At 46.0% G+C, this 22,003-nt stretch overlaps 1 protein-coding gene across 1 annotated transcript in view; it reads right to left on the bottom strand.

The window, feature by feature from the left end:
- Positions 1-792: 792 nt before the first annotated feature.
- SDK1 (sidekick cell adhesion molecule 1) overlaps positions 793-22,003 on the bottom strand; it is a 382,240-nt gene continuing 361,029 nt past the window's right edge. The window contains exons 40-45 of the mRNA XM_066560719.1: positions 21,241-21,366; positions 12,979-13,143; positions 10,124-10,261; positions 8,088-8,208; positions 7,750-7,879; positions 793-1,199 (exon numbers count right to left, since the gene is read on the bottom strand). Coding sequence (XP_066416816.1) covers positions 924-1,199; positions 7,750-7,879; positions 8,088-8,208; positions 10,124-10,261; positions 12,979-13,143; positions 21,241-21,366 — 956 coding nt within the window. The 3' untranslated portion in view covers positions 793-923. The remainder of the gene's footprint in view (positions 1,200-7,749; positions 7,880-8,087; positions 8,209-10,123; positions 10,262-12,978; positions 13,144-21,240; positions 21,367-22,003) is intronic.

Raw genomic sequence — 22,003 nt, 5'->3', positions numbered from 1 at the left:
AAATGACTGATTCAAGTAGTACACGCAGTCCACAAGGAGCATTAGAGCCACACCAATAATAAACTGACCTTACATCTGAATTCTTCCCACTTGCTTCACCCACCACTGCCTACAGCGCTTTTTTGAGCCATCTCCTCTTCCAAAGGCCCTGGAGTTGGAATATTTAAAGAATGCAGCAGGTCCCATTTGAAGAAGAAAGAAAAGCAGGTCGGTGATTCAATATAAATACACCAGTAGTGAGCTTAGAGCAGACACAGTGACACATCAGAGCCTACACTGATCAGCCAGTGCTCCTAATGTGTGGAGCAGCCAGGAGAAGAGAGGTGTCTGCTTTTCACCTAAAAATGTGTCCATTTTCTATGTTTTACTACTTAACTTTGATGACAGAGAAAAATTAAAAAGAAGAGAAAAAGAAAATAAAAAAGAGTAGAGAAAAAGGAAGAAAAAGGAGCCTGGGAGGTTTTATGTTTTCTCTTCAAATCACATCACAGAGTCACTCATTGCATCTAGGGAATTCACCTGCTTGTTTGAGAGCAGTGGGACAGGAGGAGGGCAGAGAAAGAAAGAGGGAAGGAGAAGGGCATGGGAGCTGCTTCCTGAAGCAGTGTTAAAAAAAGTGGTTAAAAAACCCCTACTATTCACAAGTGGTTAAAATCATCACTGTTCAGAACTCCTTTTTTTTCTTTTTGTTTTCTTAAACAAAGGTTCAGCTAGTTCAGCTCCGTGTTTTTATAGAGTTGATTGTCTTCAGAAAGAAAAAAAAAAAAAAAACCAAAAAAAAACCCCAACCAAAACACCAACAACCCAGCCTCAGGTGTGTTCCCATCCGTTTCTACCCTGATCAGAGAGGGTCCCCCCGAGTTCAGCGCCCCGGCCACGCACACGCGGTCGCTGCGGCTGTCCCGCCGTGTCCCCAGCCCCGCTCAGACAAAGGACGAGAATCCTGTCACTGGAGTCCGGGAGCCGGGCGCGGGCTGTCCCGTGGGGGTGTACACCCCTCCTGAGCTCTGTGTGGTGATGACAGTCTGGAAATAGGGCTCTGCCTCGCTGGCCGTGCACTCCTCGTATCTGTAGGACGCCGGGTGCTGCTTCACCCCTTTCTGCTGCCGCTTCCACGAGTTGTAGTAGGTGGGGTCGCTCATGTAATGGTTCACGAAGGAGTGCTTGGGCAACTCGTCCTCGTAATCCGAGTCAGTGACCTGGGGCATCGGGAAAAACAGAATTAAATAATCGGTCATTAGCATCGATGATAACTTTAGCCTGTTGTGGTCGCAAAGAAATGAGAGGCAAGTTTAGCATCACCAGCTGACTAAAGCTGTAATGTGAAGGTAAGAGGGGTGGCAGTCCAAGTGTGGTAAAGGCTGGGCTGGGGAAAAGCACTGTGCTCTGCTTTAGCCAGACTTTGCTGCTAGAGGGAGAGTCCCCTGATAACTGACAGAGAAATCCCTTCTAATTCCCTGCAGAATGGTGCAGGGGCAGCCAGGAGCTCCTGCTTGGGCACAAGAAGCAGGGAAGTGTAGAGAGGTCACAGTGAAACCAACAGCTTTCAATCACAATCAGAAATACTGCAATTACAACTGAGCATCTCTCTTCTGATGGAAGGACAGCAGGGTTGCCTTCCACACAAACACTCAGGTTAGCCAGGCCAATGTTTGGGGTGGCCAGCCCAAGCCACCTGCACAGGACTCTGGGTGTTAAGTATTGAAAATTAGTTCTGTAACTGGAAGGAAGTTAAGTAAAATCAGACTTTTTTACAGGCAAATAACACTATTTGCATGTTCCAGCTGATTATGGGTGGTACAAGGTACACAACCAGCAGGGACAGAAGAAAGAGAATGCAAAATCTGGGAAAGAAGAGCTGCCAGGCAGGAGGGGCTGCTTCCTTGGGATGAGTCAGACCCAGCTCTGTGCTCAGAGCGGATCTACCCCTGAAACATTTATGCACGGTGGCTGGAGAGCTTCAAAGCTCCCATCAATATCAAGCAGGAGCTCTATTGAGATGTAACCAGATAAGCTCTGTGCATCTACCCCTCCTCTGAAGTGCTGCTGCTGGGATGCAGCTGGAGGAATCACAGAGGGCTTGTACATCTCTGCTGAGCACAGAGACCAGGGCAAAGCCTCAGCCCTGGAATCTCAGAGCACATTTTCCTTCTGTTCCCACTGATGTTCCCACCAGTAACAGCCCCATCCCATCCAGCACACAAACATTTACTCAGGCATTTCTAAATCTCACGCCTTCCCTCAAAATCTCCAACTAGATCATGCAAAAGCTTTCATTCCTTTCCCTCCCCCACTCAATAATCTGCATTGTCAGTTCTAGAGGCAATTAAATATCAAAGTAGGAGATGCCTAAGACACTCAAGAGGGACAGGTAAGTGCAGCTCATCACTGTTCGTTGCTGCAATTAGTTTCAAAAGGTTGGTGTGGTTCTGATCTATGACACCACCCAGCAAACACACATCCTTCTTGATCCTGCCTGCCACAAAACTTGTCTTTCCTCCTCTAAAGCTCCTTTTTAATGGTCTCAGAAGAACAATCCTCAAATGCCTTGTGAACCATCGTTTGAAAAGGGCACAGCATCCATCATCCCACTTTGCTTAGGTAGCTGCTTCAATACTGTTCCATGCCCATTTTCCAGCACAGAGGGTGATGGACAGAGCTGAGGAATTTTTCCCAGTGCTTTCCAAAAGTGAGCAAAGCAGTTCTTTACAGCTTTGCAAAACTTCCTTTCCACTATTACCCAGGCTTTGGCTCTTCAAGAACTATGTACTGTTTGATTTTTAAGAATGAAAAGCTTCAGGTGCCTTGACAAGTAATTACTAATACAACAAAGCCCTACCAGCATTTCATAATTATCCCAGAAGGAACACAGCAAGCCTGTCTCCTAGAAAAACACTCCTTTGCACCAGCTGCCAGGCTTGGGAAGCCAACACCTGACTCCCTCCAAAGACCTTCCTGAACAGGTGGTTTTTGCAGCATTCCTGGAATATCCCCAGATCTGGACTACTTCACAGCCAGTGGGTGCAGAGAGCAGCTCCAGAGTTCTTGGCACTGCTGCCAGGAACATCCTGCCAGCACTGCCCTGTCTGTTTTTGCAGGGGGCTCCAGCAGGAGTGCCATGGATGGCTGCAGATGTGGCAGCATGGCAGGGCCTGGCAGCAGGAGCTCAGGCTGCTCCTCAGCCAATTTCACCATTAGATCCCCAAACCCTGGTTCCCTCTGTCCTCAGCAGGAAACAAGTTATTGCACTCTGCATCAGTCTCCAAACATGATGCTGTGTGTCCATAGTGCAATTTTAAGGTAAATGCCTGGGAAGCTGAGGGATGACATGGAAGAAAAGTCTCTGCATCCTGAGCAGAGGCAGGATTGCTCACCAGAGGCAGCACCCAGACGTGTGGGCTCCTCCAGCTCCTGTGTTGTGCTCTCCCTATCAAAGGTACAAGGCACTGCTCTCCCATGGCTCTGACTCCTTCCCCAGCCCTTTTACAGACTTTTACTTTTACAGACTCAGACACTCTCAGCCCCCCAACAAGGAAACAGCCCTGCTGAACAGAGGCATCACAGCTGAGCTGAGGTGGCATAAGCCCGAGGAACCAAAGAAACCCCACAAACTTCTGGTGGCTCTTTATGAATCTTCCTGATGTCCCCACAGACACAGAGGATCTGTGGGGTTGGACAAAGCCAACTAAAAGCTGGAAGCCCTAAGGAGGAATGCAAAGAAGCAAGTGACATGACTATATAGCTGTAATAGTACTTATGCAGCCACTCGAGCTCTGTCCATCACAAGCAAAGAAACCACTCACTCACAAAGCTAATATAATTTCTGTTCCTAAGCCAAGTTCTTTCAACATTGCCAGAAGTCAACATAATAAAGAGAGGAAATCCTGGGAACACTTTAAGATGAGGTGCTACCATTTGAAATGTGGTGTGCTCAGATTTGCCATGAACTGAAAGAAGGAATTTAAGACAATAGCAATTGCTGATAATTTGTCCACTAATTAGTTCATTATACTAACTGAAAGGGAGCAATAATTTGGTGTGAATAAGGCCAGGGTCTTTCAGAAGGAAAGACTGTCATGAAGCATATAGGGCTTCAGTAACTTCAGCCTTTCACCATCATTCAGACTGATGCTGGAAAGGATAACCTGCTTGTTAGTGTTGATACGACAGGTTTTTTCTGTTTTTCTTTCAGGACAGGCAGGAACTGACTGTTTTGTCCACGTTTCTGAAGTATCTCCTAAGGTCTGCTCCCAGCAAGACTCCAGTAACCACCCTTATCAGCAAGGAATGCTCTAAACTGGCATTCCACAGCCCGATGAGAATCAAGGAGAAATAAGATAAACCTGTTTAGCATGACAATACAGACAGCTTATACTAAAGGATTACTCTTTAGTGGTTTTAAACTATTGAGTAAATAGAAATGCTGCAGGGCTTTTTGCTTTGTTTTCAGTCTTCTCCTTTCCCTGTGACTGTGGCTGTGTTACCTTGGAAACCTCCATAGGCTGCAGCGTGATTGGGTGTGTGGTGACATTACACACTGTCAACTAAAGGTGCATGGATGCCTATGAAACAACAAATACAGAAAATGAGAGCTATTGAGGTATATTTTTCATAGCATAAAATGCACGAGTGCTGCTCAGAGGCAAGTCAGCCACCAGAGTTGGCTGGCTTAGTCAGTGGGAAATGTGATAATAAATTTGATAATAGTTCCAGTTATCCTTTTAAGTGACTACAAAAGAAACAGACTTATAAGATTACTTCTAAAAATGTAGATAACAGCAGGAATTTTTTTTTGTTGGCCTGAAATAAATATGCTGTAAAAGAGACAAGGTAACCCAGTATGCAAAATATTTCTCTGGACATGGGAACCCACTCTTATTTTATGTGTCACCTGCAGCTGGTTTCCACATAGTGCCCAACCTGTCAAAATCACTGGAGAGCTTTACTGGAAACCAAGTTAAACCCTGTTTCCTCTGAAGTGTTAAGTGGAAATGAATATCTTCCTACAGAGCTGAGAAAGCCAAAGCCAGTCATATTGCAGACAGCAGTGGGAAGGCCAGAGCATCCAGCACTGACTGATAATGTGTGCAACCTGTGAGAGTTATTTTCTCCTGGAAACAGTTTTTGGGAGACCACAAGGACACATGAGAACACACAAACGTGCAGCAGCCTCCCCTCTCCTCCTGCTTTTCCTTGGCTGGATGACACTGCAGGTACATCATCAGATTTCTATACATGGTGAACACCAAATTTTTTTCAGATTATCTGTCCAGAGCCTTGTCCACTTGACTCATTAACTAAAAGTCTATTATTATTATTAATCATTTAGAATTTACACTCATAGCAGTCTCCTGCTCCGTACCTGCCAATTAAACTTCTTTAACCTCATTAACAGTACTGGTGCTTGGCTTTCATGACATGGAGTAAGTTCACCACTTGATTTATGAATATTAAGAGTCCTACTTGATTTCCTCTTTGTTTCTGTGTGTCTCTCCCCTCCAGGAGGGAGCTTGGAAGAAAGAACCCAGGCAGATGCTGTGTTTTAAGTGCAGTCAGTCAGCCCAAGAGTTCTTCATGTTCAGCAAACCCCAGGAGACTTGAAGCCAGTGAGCTTCCTTCTTTTCCATATAAAATCATGACAACTCAGGCAACAGGCATAAGACTAAGCAGTAACACAGTGACAAGTGGATTGAAGGCAAAGGCACAGGTTTTGCCCTGATGTGCATCATATTAAGTGGAATTTGAGACCCACACACAGATGTATTAGAGGAAAACAGCATCAGGACCCTCTGCTGCAGAGGACCAAACCTGGGTAGAACTCTCTCATGAAAAGATGTCTTTAACTCTTCATCTTATGGCAAATGTTTCTGCCTCCTAAGACAGATGGAAAATCTGAAACTCTCAGAAAACAGAGCTTGTCTATTACGACCTCCTCTGAGAACAGAAACTAGAAGAAAATAAAAGACAAACAGGAAGAGCTAATAGGTACAGGAACACTTGAAAAGAGAGTGGTCAGTCATCTATGCCCACCTCTGCCCCAACCCACCCTCACCTCCTGTCTGCACCTGCCAACATAAACAGCATTTTCAGGCTGATCAAAAGGCAGCATCTCCTACTGCTACCTCTACTGGGAGCATATTAACATTTCATGACTAAAAGCACTCCCCACTACAAAAAACCCCAAACAAGCATCAAAGACATTATACAGGCAGGCTGCATCTCCAAGCCCCAAGGAAAAACAGGGGCATATTTTATGCACATACTCACGTGCACGCCCACATTCACAAAAACACCAGAATCTCAACTGAGACCTTCAGGCTCGACAGCAATACAACAGTAAATAAACAATATCAATAGCCTGAGAAAAAAAAAAAATCACATAATTCTCTGCTGTACAAACAGTGCATATAGAAGGCATAATGACACCCTGCAAGGAGACTTCTGCACATCACCAGGAAACACCACACGGGACATTGAAATTAATGTCAAAAGGTGCCAGTGCTAAATTCACGATCATGCTCAGCAAACTGTTTTAATGACAGGTTTAATGCTGGGTTGTTACAGTGACATGACCAAAGCACTGTGGGTTTAATCTGGAGGGTAATGCTGGAGCATTGCAGAGACAGCAGCTTGAGCTGCACCAAGGAAAGCTGCCTGCACGACGGGTCGGCCACAGGGCAGCACAAAGCAGCAGGCTGTCGGTGGTAATTAGCAGGAGGTGAGAGCTAGGTAGCCAGGAAAAGCAGCTGTAGCTGCAGGTGCAGAAAAGCTCCAGATGAAAACTGTCATCTTCTTTCACGACTTGCTGCCCGTGATATTTTCTTGCTGGAAGGGTCAGGTTTGGCATGGTTTGGCCCACTGCTCGCTTCTTGCGCTGTCAGTTCGGATTCATCAGGATCTCAGCTGACAGCATCTGATTTTAGAGACAGATTTACCTTTCTGGATCTCCTTTGAAGTCTGTCTATTCACCCATGGCCACTGCTGGACTTTCACAGCCAGCAAACACTTTCTTCCTTTTTGCAGGGAATGTGGAACACAAGATGGAGCCCTGACAGATGGATAATGCTGGCAAACACCCATCTTCTGTGGAGAGCAGTCCACAGGCAAGGCTGGGGTGTTCAGAGAGCTGAATGCTGGGCCCTCACAGCCATGGCCATGTGGCTCCCTGGCAAATTACTCACTCCCCACCTACTCCCTCTGTAACCAAGGCAGTGGGGCTGTCACCACTCAGGCCACTCTTCTGACTGGTGGGGTGAGCTGTAGCTGTGAAGCTGCAAACCACATTCCACACCCCAGTCAGTGCAACAGTGCAAAGCACATCTCACCTTTAACTTCACCCAGAAGACAGTAGCTGGTTATTTTGCAGCACATATGTGTTTTCCCAAAAGTGCTCCAAGTTTGCAGACCACAGGCAGAAGGGGCTGTGCAGATGATCCTTGAGACAGGTCAGCACACACTGTCTGACTGATTGCACTCACCTTTCTACTCTGGAAAACTGAATATCTGCCAAGGCCAGGTCTGGAATCTGCCCTGGCTGGGTCCTGCTTGTCATTCTTTCCTTTGATATTTTTATTTTAAGATGTGATGCAAACAGCCTGGTGAATTGAACCTTTTAAAATCCCTGAGACAGACAGTGACCACACAGCATGATGCAGATATGGGACTGGGACTTCAAAGACTTGCCAGGATTCAGCATGGAAATGATTATCTGTGGTGTCTGTGCAATGTGAGGCAGAGGGAAATCCTTACCTCTGACTCTGACACTTCCAGGGGCTTCTCATTGAGGCCCAAGCCCTCGGTCAGCACAGCCCCGTTGTACTTGTTGCAGATATCCTCATCAGAGTAGTGCAGCCCCCCTGGGCTTGGCCGAGGAGGAGACCTAGGAAATGCAAAGGATGAGTGTTTGGGATGTTGTTACTTCCCTGGAGTTAATGAAATCATGCTTGGAAGCCAGAATCACAGCTTGAGGCAGAGACTTGGGTGTTTAAGTCCTCCCTGGATTCTTCAGTCTCTCCCTTATGCCTCTTTACCAGTGCTTGAAGCTAGAAAAAAGACATTCCAAAAGCACAGCATTCCCAGCTTTTTACCTGGTTCCATTCTTCTTTGAGAAGGTGCTCTTGATGTTCAGGTGTCTGCTGTTGAGCTCCAGAGCAGTGAAGCCTCCGTTGTCCAGGGTGACTGACTCTTCCACGTTGGAGATGGTTTTACCTGGAGCCAGGAAATGAGAGGTTCAGCTGAAACAAAAGCACTTTTCCCCCAAATAGAACTGCAGGAGCTAACTTGTCCTTCTTTCTGTTTTATGACATCATTAATTATTTGAAATTCTCTTTACTTTTTCTCCTGGCAAGTGGGAACAGAGTGAAAACAAGGAGTGTATCATGAAAGTCAAGGGGCAGAGGAAGTCAAAAGAGGAGAAAGGAGTCATGGATGGATGGATTTCATTCAGAGGCAAGCATCTGAAATAGCACAGATAAACTGTGCTTCAAAAATGCTTATTCTTGATTTTTGACTATAAATAGAAACCTGATAACTAATTTAGGTGGCTACTGAAAATGTCCTAAATCAGGTGCTGTGAATCCCATTCCACACTGATTGGAGTAAAGCAAGAGAAAGCAAAACTAGAAAAAGAGGAAAAGGAGAGAGAAAAGAGCCAGGAAAAAAAGCAAGAGGAAGGGCAAGTGGATAGCAAATGGGAAAACCATGCCACAGCTGAAATGGGGATCAGGTATGGAGAAATCACCAGACAATGTAAGGCAGGAACAGGGACAGGATGAGAAGAAAAAGGAGAATACAGCCCAGCATATTAAATCTTGTGATCAAATCTAGCAGGAGCTTGTTCTCTGCTGCGCTCATCCTTTGTCATCCCAAAGGTGTGAGCTGAGCCCGTGTCCCAGGGAGAAGGGCTGGCTGCCACTTTGCAGCAGACAGGTGCTTTATCCTCAGCTTCAATTTCAGTGCTGCATTAAGGCTCTGTGAACACGGATATCTGACAGCACAGGTCAGACCTGCCTTTTCATTGTCTGTCCCCAAACACAGTAAAACTAAGAAGATGAGAGATTTCCTATGAGCTGTGCATACAAATATATAATAGTATTAACTTGGTAAAATGCCACGGTATTCATACATCTTATATCTCATGGGACTGAAATCTGATTTCTAACACTTGTTAGAAGTGAATTACAAAGAAAGAGAAGATCTTCACTTTGGGACTGAATTACTAAATACTGCCTGGAAGACTTCATTACATTAATCCCTAAGAACAGGTAGTGCAGAGACCCATCCGCCTGATCCTTTTCATTAATGTACCTTTTCTGGCACCTCCTGGCATCAGAGAAATTTCCTGCTGCAGGTGGAGGAGGCTATCAGAGAAATACACATGTGAACAACCCTTCCAGGACTTTATCATGTAGGGAGAAGAAAAGGTAAAAACAATATTCAGAGCTCAAGAATGAGGCTTTTTCAAAGGGGACTATTTGACATTCCAAGTTACAGAGCAGGTAACTCCTGTTTCCTTTCAAGAAAGGAGACTGGTAAAAATCATCACTAAAGGAAAATTCAAAGCTTGATGCTCACTATATGTTAAAATCTAACAGGTCCAGATAACCAAGACACCTCCTGGCTGCTTGGCCCCCACCCCAGCAACTGCAGCTTGACTTAGGGAAGGAATGTGAGATGCAGGGCACTCAATAGAAAGGAATTGTGATATAGCCCTCACACACAGAGGTTTAGAATATCTGCACTGGTACAGCCATGGAAAAGCAGAATCTTTCTCCTTCTCCTCATCTATCAGGGATTTATGCCAAAGTTAAACAAAGGCTCAGCTAATTCCTTATTTATTCCTTATCTGCCAAGTGTTTGACCCAGACTCCTTGGCTTTTACTGCAGTCCCTGGGACTTCCAGAGTCTGTCCTGTCTGAGCTGGTCAGTGTCCAAACCCTGATCCAGTGTGGCTGGGGGCAAAAGCCATTTCTACCAAACCAGACAGCAAAAAGTTCCAAGTCTTCTGCCAAGCAAAATAGCTCTATACACAGTCCCTGCTGAGGAAATCAGAAGTTCAAAGGAAAGGCATCTCTGATTCCCACAGCTTTTGAGACTTTTGCACAGCACAGAGATGGTGCCTTACCTCCATTACAGTTCTTGTACTTCTTGCTCTGGCCGTGCAGGACCAATGCAAACACCACCAGCAGGATGAGGATGAGGCTTGAGAGAGCCATCACCAGCAGAAACCACCACTCCTCATAGAAAGGGGCTTCTGTTTGTGCTGAAAGAGCAAAAAAAACAAATAACAGTTCCTCTTTATGCCTCTTTAAAATTTTCTCGTTCCCCACAGGGAACGATGACTCCGCAATGGTGCTCAGGAGAGGAGGGGGTTCAGACTCTCAAGGGGCTTGCTGACCCTTCTGAGGTGGCAGAGAACAGGAGCATAGCACAGCTCCAAGCCAGAATCTCAGGATGGTTTGTGTTGGAAGGGACCTTAAAGCTCATCCCGTGCCACCCCCTGCCATGGCAGGGACACCTTCCACTGCCCCAGGCTGCTCCAAGCCCTGTCCAACCTGGCCTTGGACACTTCCAGGGATGGGGCAGCCACAGCTTCTCTGGAGAACCAATTCCATCTCTACAAGCACCTTTCATACCCCTGGAGCAGCTCCAGAGGCCCTTTGCTAAGTTTTCACCAGGAGAAGAGAGGCAGGTTTCTTCCCACAGCTCTGCACACCTATATTTATTGACCATGGCAGGCTTAGCACTCCCGGGTCAAGGGAACCACTAATATACGTGCCATGACCCGTGATTATTCCACTTTTTGGGAGGCTTACCTTGCCAAAATGCTGTTCAGTGGCTCTTTGAAAAATACAGCTAGTGCCAGGGAGCAAAGCACACTTGGTTCAGCATCTTTCAGTACCTCCATTAACTCCAACTTCCAACATTCACTGCTACTCTATATCAGTTCTCCATCCACTGAGCCAAGCCTGATGTGCAGCACAGGGATATCAATTCAATTGCCTGGATTTTGTGCAGTCTCAGGTAATTTCACCCCATTTGACCTCAAGTGGAAACACAAAATGACACTAACTTCCCCTTTCCGGAGTTACCTCGCCAGTCTTGGTTTAAAGTAATAAGTATTGTTGTTTTCTTGCAGTGATATTCTCTTTGTCCTCCCTTGAGCTCCCTCAGTTTTGGGAAAAAGTGCAGCCTCTGAGCATGAGCCAGCAGTTGACATAATTTGCCTGTAGTCCTTAAGGTGGAACACCACCTGGCAGGAATGGGCGATGCCAGGAGAAAAACTCAACCTGTCACTGTCACCAAACCCTCCTTCCCTCTTTCCCTGACTGTCCCAAGCCTGGATCTGAATAAAAGTCTCTTTTAAGCCCAACGATACGAGCTCAAATTTGTTCCAGATCACTGGGTATTCTGCAGCAGGGAAAAACAGCCACGCTCCTTCTTTGCTAGGAGGCCAGTCCAGGCCAATAAAATCCTAGAGACAAACTGCACAAGCCATGCTGGGATGAGCAGATTCAGGGCAATTTATACCTCCCTGTGCCAGCTGAAATGCTTTATACTTTTATGACTGTGAATCTCAATGGAAGCCTCTTACTTTCATGCAGCAATTTGAGAGGAACACTGAAGCATCAAAAGGAGGCGAATTAAATAGTTCTGTTCAAGTGGAGAACTTACAAACAAGCAGTTTATTTATAGAAAGCATCACAAGGAGATGCATGCCCTGCTTCAGAGGAATAATGTCTTCGAGCAAAGGAAAGACTGACATGATTGCTGGTCCTTTACACTGTGTTATTGCCTCTCTGAAACCCCAGACAGGAAAAACACTGACTCTTGGTGTTTGAAGTGGGTTGTCCATGCCCTTGTCCTGAAGAAGAAAAGCAGGGGTAGCACTCACAGTGAAATCCATGGAAGCTCTCCTGGGGTAAGTGGTTAATTGTGTCAGGACAAGCGCAGCAGCCGCCATGGCGAGAGCAGCACTTGCTTCTCCTGCCTGCTGGGGAGTTGTTGAATGGTGTTCATGCCTTTCACTAGAGCAGCAAAGAGATAAAAGCCACTCCAGATACTGGAGCACTGCCAGGTTCTCAGGACTCTCCAGAATTTTGAATCACAAAGCCGCTTTATCAGGTTCTTTTATCCCCCTTGTCTTTGCTGACACAGCAAGGATGAAACTGATGGCTCAAAAGCAACCTGGAGTAGAGCAGGGGAAGAGGAGACCCAGCAAAGCCCTCCCAAGGGCAAGGTCTCTCACCTCACCACAGGCCAAGGCACTCCAGCTGCCCAGCCCAGGCAAGCTGAGAGGAATTTGATTTTCAAGGTATTCAAGCCCTTTCAGAAAACCAGAGGGCTGGGCTGCTCACAGGGATTTGGGAAGCATGTTTAGGTCATAGTCCTGTAACTGGGAGTAAGCACAGAGAGCAGGGAGAGTGGGAAGAGCCCCAGAGCATCACAAATGAGCTGCTCTGGTGGAGGGGGACTGGAGGCATCACACTGGAGGCAGGACTGCCAGCACAGAGGATTGTCAGGAATAATGTGAAACTACACTTCTGTATTTGTGAGAGCTAAAGACAAAGTAACACAGAAAATGTTTATAAGAGTCCAGAGTAAAAAAGAAAAAAAAAGAAAAAAAAAAAGATGCAGAGCAAACAAAAAACAGACTGAGAATGGAGAAAAAGCAAACAAATTGCAGACTCTACAAATTAGTCTTATGACAAGAGATCTGACATAAACAGTCTGAGTAGGTTCTTTATCAAGCTTAAAAATGGCACATGCACATTTTTCTTCTTGAGAATCAAACATACTGTAATTTCAAACCTTAATTCACCACTGTATTACTCCAGTTTTATCCTAAAACAAGTGAAAACAAGCTGCCCTTGATTATTTGCGGCAACTAGAGAGTCTGATTTGTTTCTTTTTCCCCTCTTCTCCCTCAGCCTCAGGAAATTCCATTGAAAAAGACTTTTAAAACAAATCCATGATTACCTGATACTGCCACAGAAGGAGCACTTGGCTCTCCATAGCCAAACTCGTTGACAGCCACCACCCGAAATTCGTAGGTGACTCCTTGTCTGAGCTTGTCCAGACCCACCGTGTAGGAGGTGGCGCTGCGAGGGATGTCCTTCACAAACATATCCCAGAGTCCTTCATCTAGGAGAGCAGCAAGGAGAGGAATGGCATCAGCTGTGTGCCCTGGCACTCCCACCTGCTCCGTGAGAGAGGCTGTCGCCAATGTCACCAATGGTGTGCTGGGGACACGCTCACCTGGAGGCTGCCTGTGGTGCACACAAATGTCAGAATGCCCCGCAAGCCCCATCTGTGAATGCATTTATTCAGGATGGGAGCTTTTCATAGCCCAGATGGAAGAGGTCTCTAAAATCAGCAGCAGCACCCACAGAGGCCTGAGCTGGCTGGAGCAGCTGCCACTCCCTCCTGATTGGGTTAGGTCACCCATCAGCACATCTGGCATTTGACAGATCACATAAACCAAAGGCAACATTAATGAGTCCTCATCACAAAGGTTCTGCTTGCCTTTTACACTGCAAAATTTGCTTTGTTGTTGAAGCACTCAAGTGAGGCTTAGACTAATATAAGTCCTGGGAGGCTCAGTGGTGCCAGGGGACTGGTGTCACTGGAGTGCTGCTTGCTCCATGACAGCAACAGTGATGAGTCCTTCGCATGGCACAGAGCTGGTGCTGCACTCTGTGCTCTGCAGTTTCAAACAGAAATGAGTTTTGTTTATTTTTATGAAGCTGTTGAAATTGTTAGGAGCACAATGCCATTCGGATGGGAACATTTCAGTAGGGTAATCTTGGCTCTCCACAGCCATAATGACATTAATCCTGATTCACATCCTGACCAGGCACCATTCCCATTCCTGATCCACACCTGTAACCTCACATTCACTTGACTACAATGGAATGAACTTTCAATGAGATGGATGCTAGTACCAGCAGCAACAAAACCAACTATAATTTAAAATACCACTCAGAAATTTTGAGGGCAGGAATCAGACATTAACCTGACTGATTAATTTCCCAGTAAAAATTGGTGCCCAGCATTTCTGCTGAGAAAATGGAGTCTCTGTCTACACGTGGGGCCAAACCCTCAGCTCACCTACCCAGTGTAGCTCTCACAGACCTGACCTCACAAGCATCCCATTGGGCTTTTACTTTTAGCTATCAAAGCTGTTCCAACAATATCTATTTTTCTCTCCATGTCCCACAGCAGTGGGAATAGGATGATAACCTCTCCATAGACATGACTTCAGTGTGGGAGCTGCCTGCTTTGAAAGCCAGCAGCAGCAGGACTTCTGTGGCTCGAGGTGTTATCAAGGTAACAATAAAGCAGGAGCCAGCACTGTTACCCTCTGTGACTCGTTCTGCTGCTGCAGTGTGAGGCAGGGATCTGTTCTCATTTGCTTTGCCTTTACCTGAGTGTAACCTAATTGGAGTCACTGCAGCGATTCCAGAATTGTGCTGGTGTAACAGCAAGATCTGGCCCTCAGCCTGCTCCTGTGCCACAGGGAATAGCAGCAAAGATGGATTGATTAACACTGCAGGTGCATTTCCATGTGAATGTTTTAGCTTTGGCACCAGTAAATATTGGCTGGGTGATTTGCACCGCGCTGCACGTCTGGTGACACACACAATGAGTAACAGCCCCAAACTACAGCTTTTCTGGTCATGAGGATTGGCAGTCTCAGCAGATGCAAAAAGCAGGCTGGATTGTTATTGTTCCAGCTGCATTTGAGAAACACCAAAAAAACAATAAAAATAGGTAATTTTCCTGCCATGCTTAAAACTCGGACCAATACATTATTCACCAGCATGATCAGACTATAATGAAGTTATCATAATGTACCATTGTTATGTATTAGCTGGGTATTACAATGGCTGTAAAACAAGAGATAAAATATTGACTTCCCTTTTACAGGGCAATAGAAGCTGAGATTATTTTACCACATAAAGTTACAATGTAATAAAAAGAGGAGTTTGGGATTTAGTTTCTCTGAAGAGGGTGGAGTGAGGGATGCATTTTCAAAGTTGGATTGTTGCAGCCACCAATACTCAGAAGATGCATCTCACGACTATAAAATATTGCCATATTTGCTAGAATTGCCTAAGCTTTCATAAACACATTTGTAAACAGCAATAAGAGAATTTGAGCCTATTGTGAATTGTCTGAAAAGCAATTTGTTTGCATTCAAAGCCACTTAAATAGGGGAAGAAAAAGCAACAATAAAAGTGAATGTTCAGCACTCATTACAACAAACACAACTGTTCAGACACACACTTTCTCACTCATTCTCTCAAACCTATCAGGGTGCACAGTGCAGAAAACCCAGCAGACCAAGAAGTGTAAATTTAAGTGCTTTGTGAAGCAGTAAGTTGGGAAAACCACCCCTGAGACATCAGCAGGGCATTTCCTCCTCTCTGTCCCCGTGCCTATGGGGGTGATGGTGCGGGGCAGCAAAGAAAGCTGGTGGATGTTTCTTCAGAGGTATTTCTGTCTCACAGGGACTCAGAGATGCTCTGGCTGGTGGCCACATAGTCACTGGCCCATCTCCCTTTCATTCACTGAAAGAATCTTTGTCAAAACTTTGTTTTTTTTCCCCTGGGGTGGGTCTGTCAGTGCTGAGTTAATGGTTGGACTCAATGATCCTGGAGGTCTTTTCCAACCTTAATGATTCTAAAATGGGACCCAGCTCATTATCCCTGGGGTTCCAGAGAGGTGCTGATGCAGCCACAGTGGACAGATGTCCTGCATCTTCCCCACTGCTGACCCCTAAGCACTGGGGTCAGGGCTTCCCAAGCCCTGGCCAGCAAGATTTTTAATTCCAGAGCCTCAATTAATTTATCTCATATCCATCTGGAACATCCAGACCCCTCTTTGTAAGCAATGATCACAATCAGATCTATCCGAACTAAAAAAAATCCCTTTATTCCAGTACTGAACTTTGAGATTAAATATTGAACACACACTTGTGACTTCCTTCAGTGCATCTCTCCCCCATCCTCAAAACCTCAAAACCAGGTATGCTCTAAATGTTAGAAGCTCAGCTGAAAGAGAATTCATTAGAAGGTCACCTATGACAGCAAAGACTGGCCTTTCAGTTCAGTGGAAAATCATTAGTGCACCATACACAGCATTTTCTGCTCAGTCTGGGGAGGAAAGGTGCTCATGCCATGGCTGGGACATCAGCTGGGTATTAACTCTTAGAAACCACCGAGAAGAGCAAATTTGCAACACTAAACAGGGCTCAGGTGCAGGGCTTAGAGGCACATCCCCAGGGAGGCTGCCTTTGCTTTTTCTTTTCAGTCACATCAGTCCCCATCTTCAGTCCCTACGGCCTTTCACTGGGCACTCAGCCTCTTAAGCATGTGATGGAAAAGCAAGCACTCCTCAAGAAAAGAAAGATTTTCCTTTGCTCCTTGTTTCTGTCAGTTTTCCCCAGCCCTGCCCCATCCTGACTCCTGCTGATGGGAGATTTGCTCCTCACCTCCCAGCCTCGATGCCTCTGTCCCATCTGGGCTTGAAGCTCAGGCACGGGGAGAGGATCTGAGTGACAGGGGAAGGTGAAGCCACCTCTGCCCTAACGCCGTGTCCAACCCACATTGGAGAGGAGCTGCTCTGCTCCCGTGGGCCAGCCCAGCATCACAGGCCATTAATCAGGGTCTCCACACTAAATAAAGCTGTCACTCAGCAAGGGAGGCTCCCAGCTCCACTAAATCCAGCCACTGACAGCCCAAGACATGGAGAGCTGTCAGTTATTTGGGTTTTAAACACCAGCCATCCCCTCTCAGAGCAGGAGAGCTGCGCCATAAAGCTCCCTCCTAATCACACATTAGAAGGTTTATGAGGGGAGAAGCTGCTGAGAGTTAAGGCCCGGCTGAAAGCCACTGGTGTTCCTCCTACAGAGGACACAATTAAAACGTGGCTGTGTTTGTCAGAGGCAAAGGGCTGGATTATCATGCAAAGCAGTGGAAGGACAAGAATGGGAAGTGAAGGCTGACAAACTGTCAGCCCCGGTGTGTCGCTCGGCAGCAGAAGCGAAAAAGGCCCCATGGCAGATGCTGGGGATGCAGCTGCACCCTTCACTTTGAATTTACTGACTTCTGCTGGTTCGTGTCCATGTTTGACACTGCGCTCCCTCATTTGGTTAAAAATAAATAGAAAAGGAAGAAAACAGAAAAACACTACTCAAGACACCAGAAAGGAAACTGAAGTGAGAGCTGCCCTCAGGGCGTGGGAAGCAGAACCCAGCATTTATGAGGTAGACAATTCCCGCTCCAAGTAGATGGGTTCTTTCCCTACATGTCTGTTGCCTTCTTGGAACTCATCATCTTGAAAGCTGGAGAGGGACTTTTTACAAGGGCATGGAGTGACAGGACAAAGGGGAATGGCTTCAAACTGCCAGAGGACAGGGATAGGTGGGATATCAGGGAGAAATGCCTCCCTGTGAGGATGGGGAGGCCCTGGTACAGGTTGTCCAGGGAAGCTGTGGCTGCCCCATCCCCTGAAAGTGTCCAAGGCCAGGTCGGATGGGGCTTGGAGCAACCAGGTCTAATAGCAAGTGTCCCTGCTCATGGCAGGGGGATGGAACTGGCTGATCTTTAAGGTGCCTTCCCATCCAGACCATTCCATTTAGGTGCAATACTCTTCCAGTTGCCTGACATCATCCCCTGCTTGGCAAAAGCACACAAAGTCCAAAATTGTGGTGGGGAGAGGAAGCAGAAAAGGAAATCTCCCTCTACTTGTCCTGGGTCAGGGAGGCTCTTTCTGAGGTGACAGAAGCCAGGAATATGTGTCACTTATGGATGTGGTTTAGTGGGGGACGTGGCAGAGTTTGGTTTATGGTTGGACTTGATGACCTTGAGGGTCTTTTCCAATCTAAATGGTTCTGTGAGGCAGATGGACCCGACATCTACACAGCTGCTCTGCACAGGCTGATCCATGGCTGGAGGTCTCATGGGGCAGCTCCACATCCAGGGGCACTGCTGGCCTGTGGATGCCCAGGGTGTTTCACAAACACCTCCCTTGCAGACGGGGGTCCCTGGGAAGGCAGCTCTGGGTGAGACTGCTGGGAATGCACAGGCCACATGCCCACCACTAAAGCACAGTGACAGAACCTTTGGGTGGGACCTGGAGCTGGGAAAAGAGGGGTGAAGCCAGCTTCTCCATTCCTCCCAGCAGCACTGGCAACCTTAACATCACTGTGCCATTTGTCTTTTGCTCTGTATATAAAAGCTGAGGGCACAATCTATTCCCCATTCCTCAGCCAGCCCAGCTGATGTCTGGGGAGCACTTACAGTGGCAGAGACAGAGCCTGCTTAATTGCATTTCTTGTAATGCACAGGGAGCTAAACTGGAATCCATTTCTCTAAGGACAGAGAAGTTGAAGGAAAAGAAAAACTCTTCTGTTTCTGTAATGTCTTCCTCTAGCACAGATCACTACGGAAAAAAATATTGGCTTGCCTGCTTCATCCCTGTGTGTGAGTGTACTCAAAATGCAGAGGAGGTACTGAGCCTGGTCACCTTCCATAAAGCCAGCAGAGAAACAGGGAAATCAAATGAGCAGTCTCAGCTGCCTGCTGCCACCATTGCTAAACCCAGCAGGGCAGAGGAGCCCTGGGAGACACAGCAGGGCTCCGAAAAATTCAAAGGGAAGTGACAAAAAGGAGTAGGGTTTGCCATTTCTGACATAAAGCCATCCTCCCACTCTGATGGAAGAGTCTTGGCAGGGAGCTACAGCAGGGAAAATGAGATGATACAGCATTTAACGTTTGGGGTAATGAGGCCTATAACAGATGACACTTGAGATGTGAAACACTAAGGTAGTGGTATTGCATTTAAATATTGGCAACAAGCTAAAGCTTCTCATCTGTCTGCTCAACGCCCCCTTTTTGACCTCAGAAGGATAAATATCTTTTCCTTTCTTCATTTTATGTGAAGAGCACAAGTCATCTGCTCTTCTCTTGGAACAACTCCTCCTTAAAAACAAAGGTTGCTCCAAGCCGCACTCTACTGCCTGTATAAATTAACATGCAAAAGCAAATTCTTACAATGATATTAAAACAGGAGCTGCTCTGAATGACCAGCCCTGAGAGGAAGAATTAGTTCCCTGCTTTTGTTAAGCTCGTAATTCAGATTTCAGACTCTTCTGTGCAGAGATGAGGAAGAAAAGCAGCACAGAGAGGAAGCCGAGGCTTGGGTGGAATAAGCAAATCCTCCAATTAGTCTGTCTCCTCTCCTGGATCACATTTCACGCTTCCCACAGCTGCAACCAGAACCAAGGATGAGAATCCAGCATACAAATGCCTAGTTCATTTGCTACAGCAGCATGAATAGGATTAAAATAATCTGAAGAGGAATTAAATGCCTCAACAGTCAGGTTGCAAGAGCGGGAGAATAAGACCTCTTGTGTGCATTTCCAGGATCAGTGGAGTGGGGCCAGCAGAAGTGACCCAGGGTTAATGCAGCTCAGACCTGCCTTGGAGGGACTATTTTCTTCCTACTCAAAAGGAGTGGGCCCCAAATCCTACACCCTTAGCCATGAGCTGTGAAATGTTTGTTCACATCCAACGGGGAGTCGAGGGGATGATTTCCCAATGTCACTACTTGCATGAGCTGGATTTCCAACTTGCAGACAACCTGTAAGTTTGGGCTGCAGGTCTCCCCCTGAAATACTCTGACTCACAGAAAACCTGTCTGGGGGAAATGTAAGCTGGTAAGTGATTTTAAATGAACAGGTTTGATTTAACTTGCTAAGAATGCTGTTCAAATAAGAAAATATTTTCTACCTCTGACAAAATAAGGACAGAACTCAAAAAGCTGATGTAGGTGAAATAGAAGCACAGCAGTGTCATGCCTCTAATTGAAAGCAAATTTGATCACTCTGGGAAACCCCAGTGCTTTGAGAAGGTATGTATTTCCCTTGCTTTTATTTTGAAAGCAATTGTCAAATTAAATGACAGAAATAAGAAATAATTTTTAGGATCAGAGCAGAGCCTCAAAACAGAGCAAATTCTATCAGATGTAGGTATGGAAATCTGCCTCTTCAGAGATGACCTCAATAATTTTCTTACTGGTCTGGTTAAATGTAATTAAAATCATTGGTTTTAAATGCAACCTCACATTCAAGACACAAACAAACTTCTCTGTAATCAAAAGATAAGCATTCATTTAATCAATATATAATCAAGCAATGTGCAAGCACCTAGAAGTGAAAAAGAAAGAACCAGTAGCCAAGATGGTTATGTCAAGTATAGATCATGTCTAATTTCCTTCTGTGACAGAGTAGCAGACCTTGTCAATAGAGGAGAAAGAGCAGACATCATATATCCTGAGCTCAGCAAAGCTTTTGACTTGGTGACCTTCAAACACGGCCTGTGTGGAACAAGGAGCTGGTGGAGGTATCACCAGCTGGAAACTGCACCCAGAGAGAGGTTATCAACATCCCCTGTCAGAGTGGAGGGAAGTTATCAAGGGAGATAACACAGAGGCCTGGCAGCACTCACTGGCTTTCCTCAATGACTTAGTTCCCAGGAAATCTGTGCTTTTTGAATTTGCAAGGGGTACCAAGCTGCAATCAGGCTGGAGCACAGACTGACTTTTAAAATTACCTTGTCCAAGTGGGGGAACATTCTGGAAAAAGAGCAGAGAACAGCTTCACTGAGATGCAAATCCCAAAAGCAAAGGAGCTCTGGGGAAAGCACCAAGAAAAACTGTGGTGATGGGGGATTCCTTCCCCCTGTTCTGCAGTGCTCTCCCTGCAGAACAAATAGGGGAAGAAATGTGTATGTGCTGCTGAAGCCCCGGCCCTATTATTAACATTGAAACAGTAATTAGCTGCTGTGCTCTGCTGCAGAAGGAGACAGATTTCTATCTGTGGTCCTCAAAATACAGCTAGCAAATACTTATTAGTCCTTGCTCCTGAAAGATGCTGTAAGCATTTAAATGAGTTTTAATTATTAACTATATTAGTTCATCTGTTGGATGATTTTCCAGTGATGTAGCACAGTGAAAGCTAGAGCAGTCGGGGTAATTTTCTGTGACTACTCCTAAAGAGGAGAAAATATGCTAAACTGCATAATAAACCAGTAACATCTTAATACTGGCTGGAAACACATCCTCTCACAAAATCCCATTTCCTTACTGGGATGACAAACAACCAACTTCTCCACTTAGCAGGGGCTGAAGGAAGGGAACTGATGACATCAAACCCCTGCATTTCCTGGGGCTTACCTGAGGGTCGTGCCTCTATAATGTAGCCAGTTGTGGGTTTTTCTCCTGAATCTCCTTCAGTCCATTGCAGTGTCAGCCCAGAAGCAGATTTTGTCACCAGGATTTCCTGAGGGGAGCCAGGAGACCCTGAAGGAGGAAAAGAGAGCAGCAAATCAAGCTGGCATTAAACTGCAGTATGAATTGCTTCTGCTGAAAGAGGGGGAAAATTATCTTGCAGTGTTGGCCAACAAATATGCAATGTAAACCAGCTCTATGGGTTACTGACCTGATTTTCTCACTAGCTCCAGTACCAGAAGTGACACATCAATGGGTTTTACAGGTCATAGGATCATAGAATATTCTGAGTTGGAAGGGACCCACTAGGATCATCGAAGTGGCTCTATAGGGATTAACCCCAAGAATAAGGGGGGGTTTACACCTTCTGTGTTAAGAAGGCAAGAGAAAAAGGACTCTCATTTTATCCATTGCTGCTGCTATTTCTCATTTCAGAGGTGAAACCAGCCTGTGAGGTTCATGGAGAGATTCATGGGGACAGGCACTGCCCACTGGCTTGGGAAAATGCCATGGCCACGTTAGAAAGGATTCCTTATCTACACTTGGTCTGTGGTGTGGTGTGAGAGTTAGACTGGAAGTGGGAAACAAACAGAGCTGTGGCCACTGCACCGATGCTCTGTGACTTACCTGACAGGTTGGTATCATTGGAGGGCATTTACCTTGTTGGATTATTTGTTTATCAAAGTCACTGATCAAATAAGAGAACCAG

This window comes from Molothrus aeneus, chromosome 16 (genome assembly GCF_037042795.1).
Source record: "Molothrus aeneus isolate 106 chromosome 16, BPBGC_Maene_1.0, whole genome shotgun sequence".
NCBI lineage: Eukaryota > Metazoa > Chordata > Aves > Passeriformes > Icteridae > Molothrus > Molothrus aeneus.
Note: the sequence above shows the minus strand (reverse complement) of the source record. Positions and strands in the feature narration are given on the sequence as shown.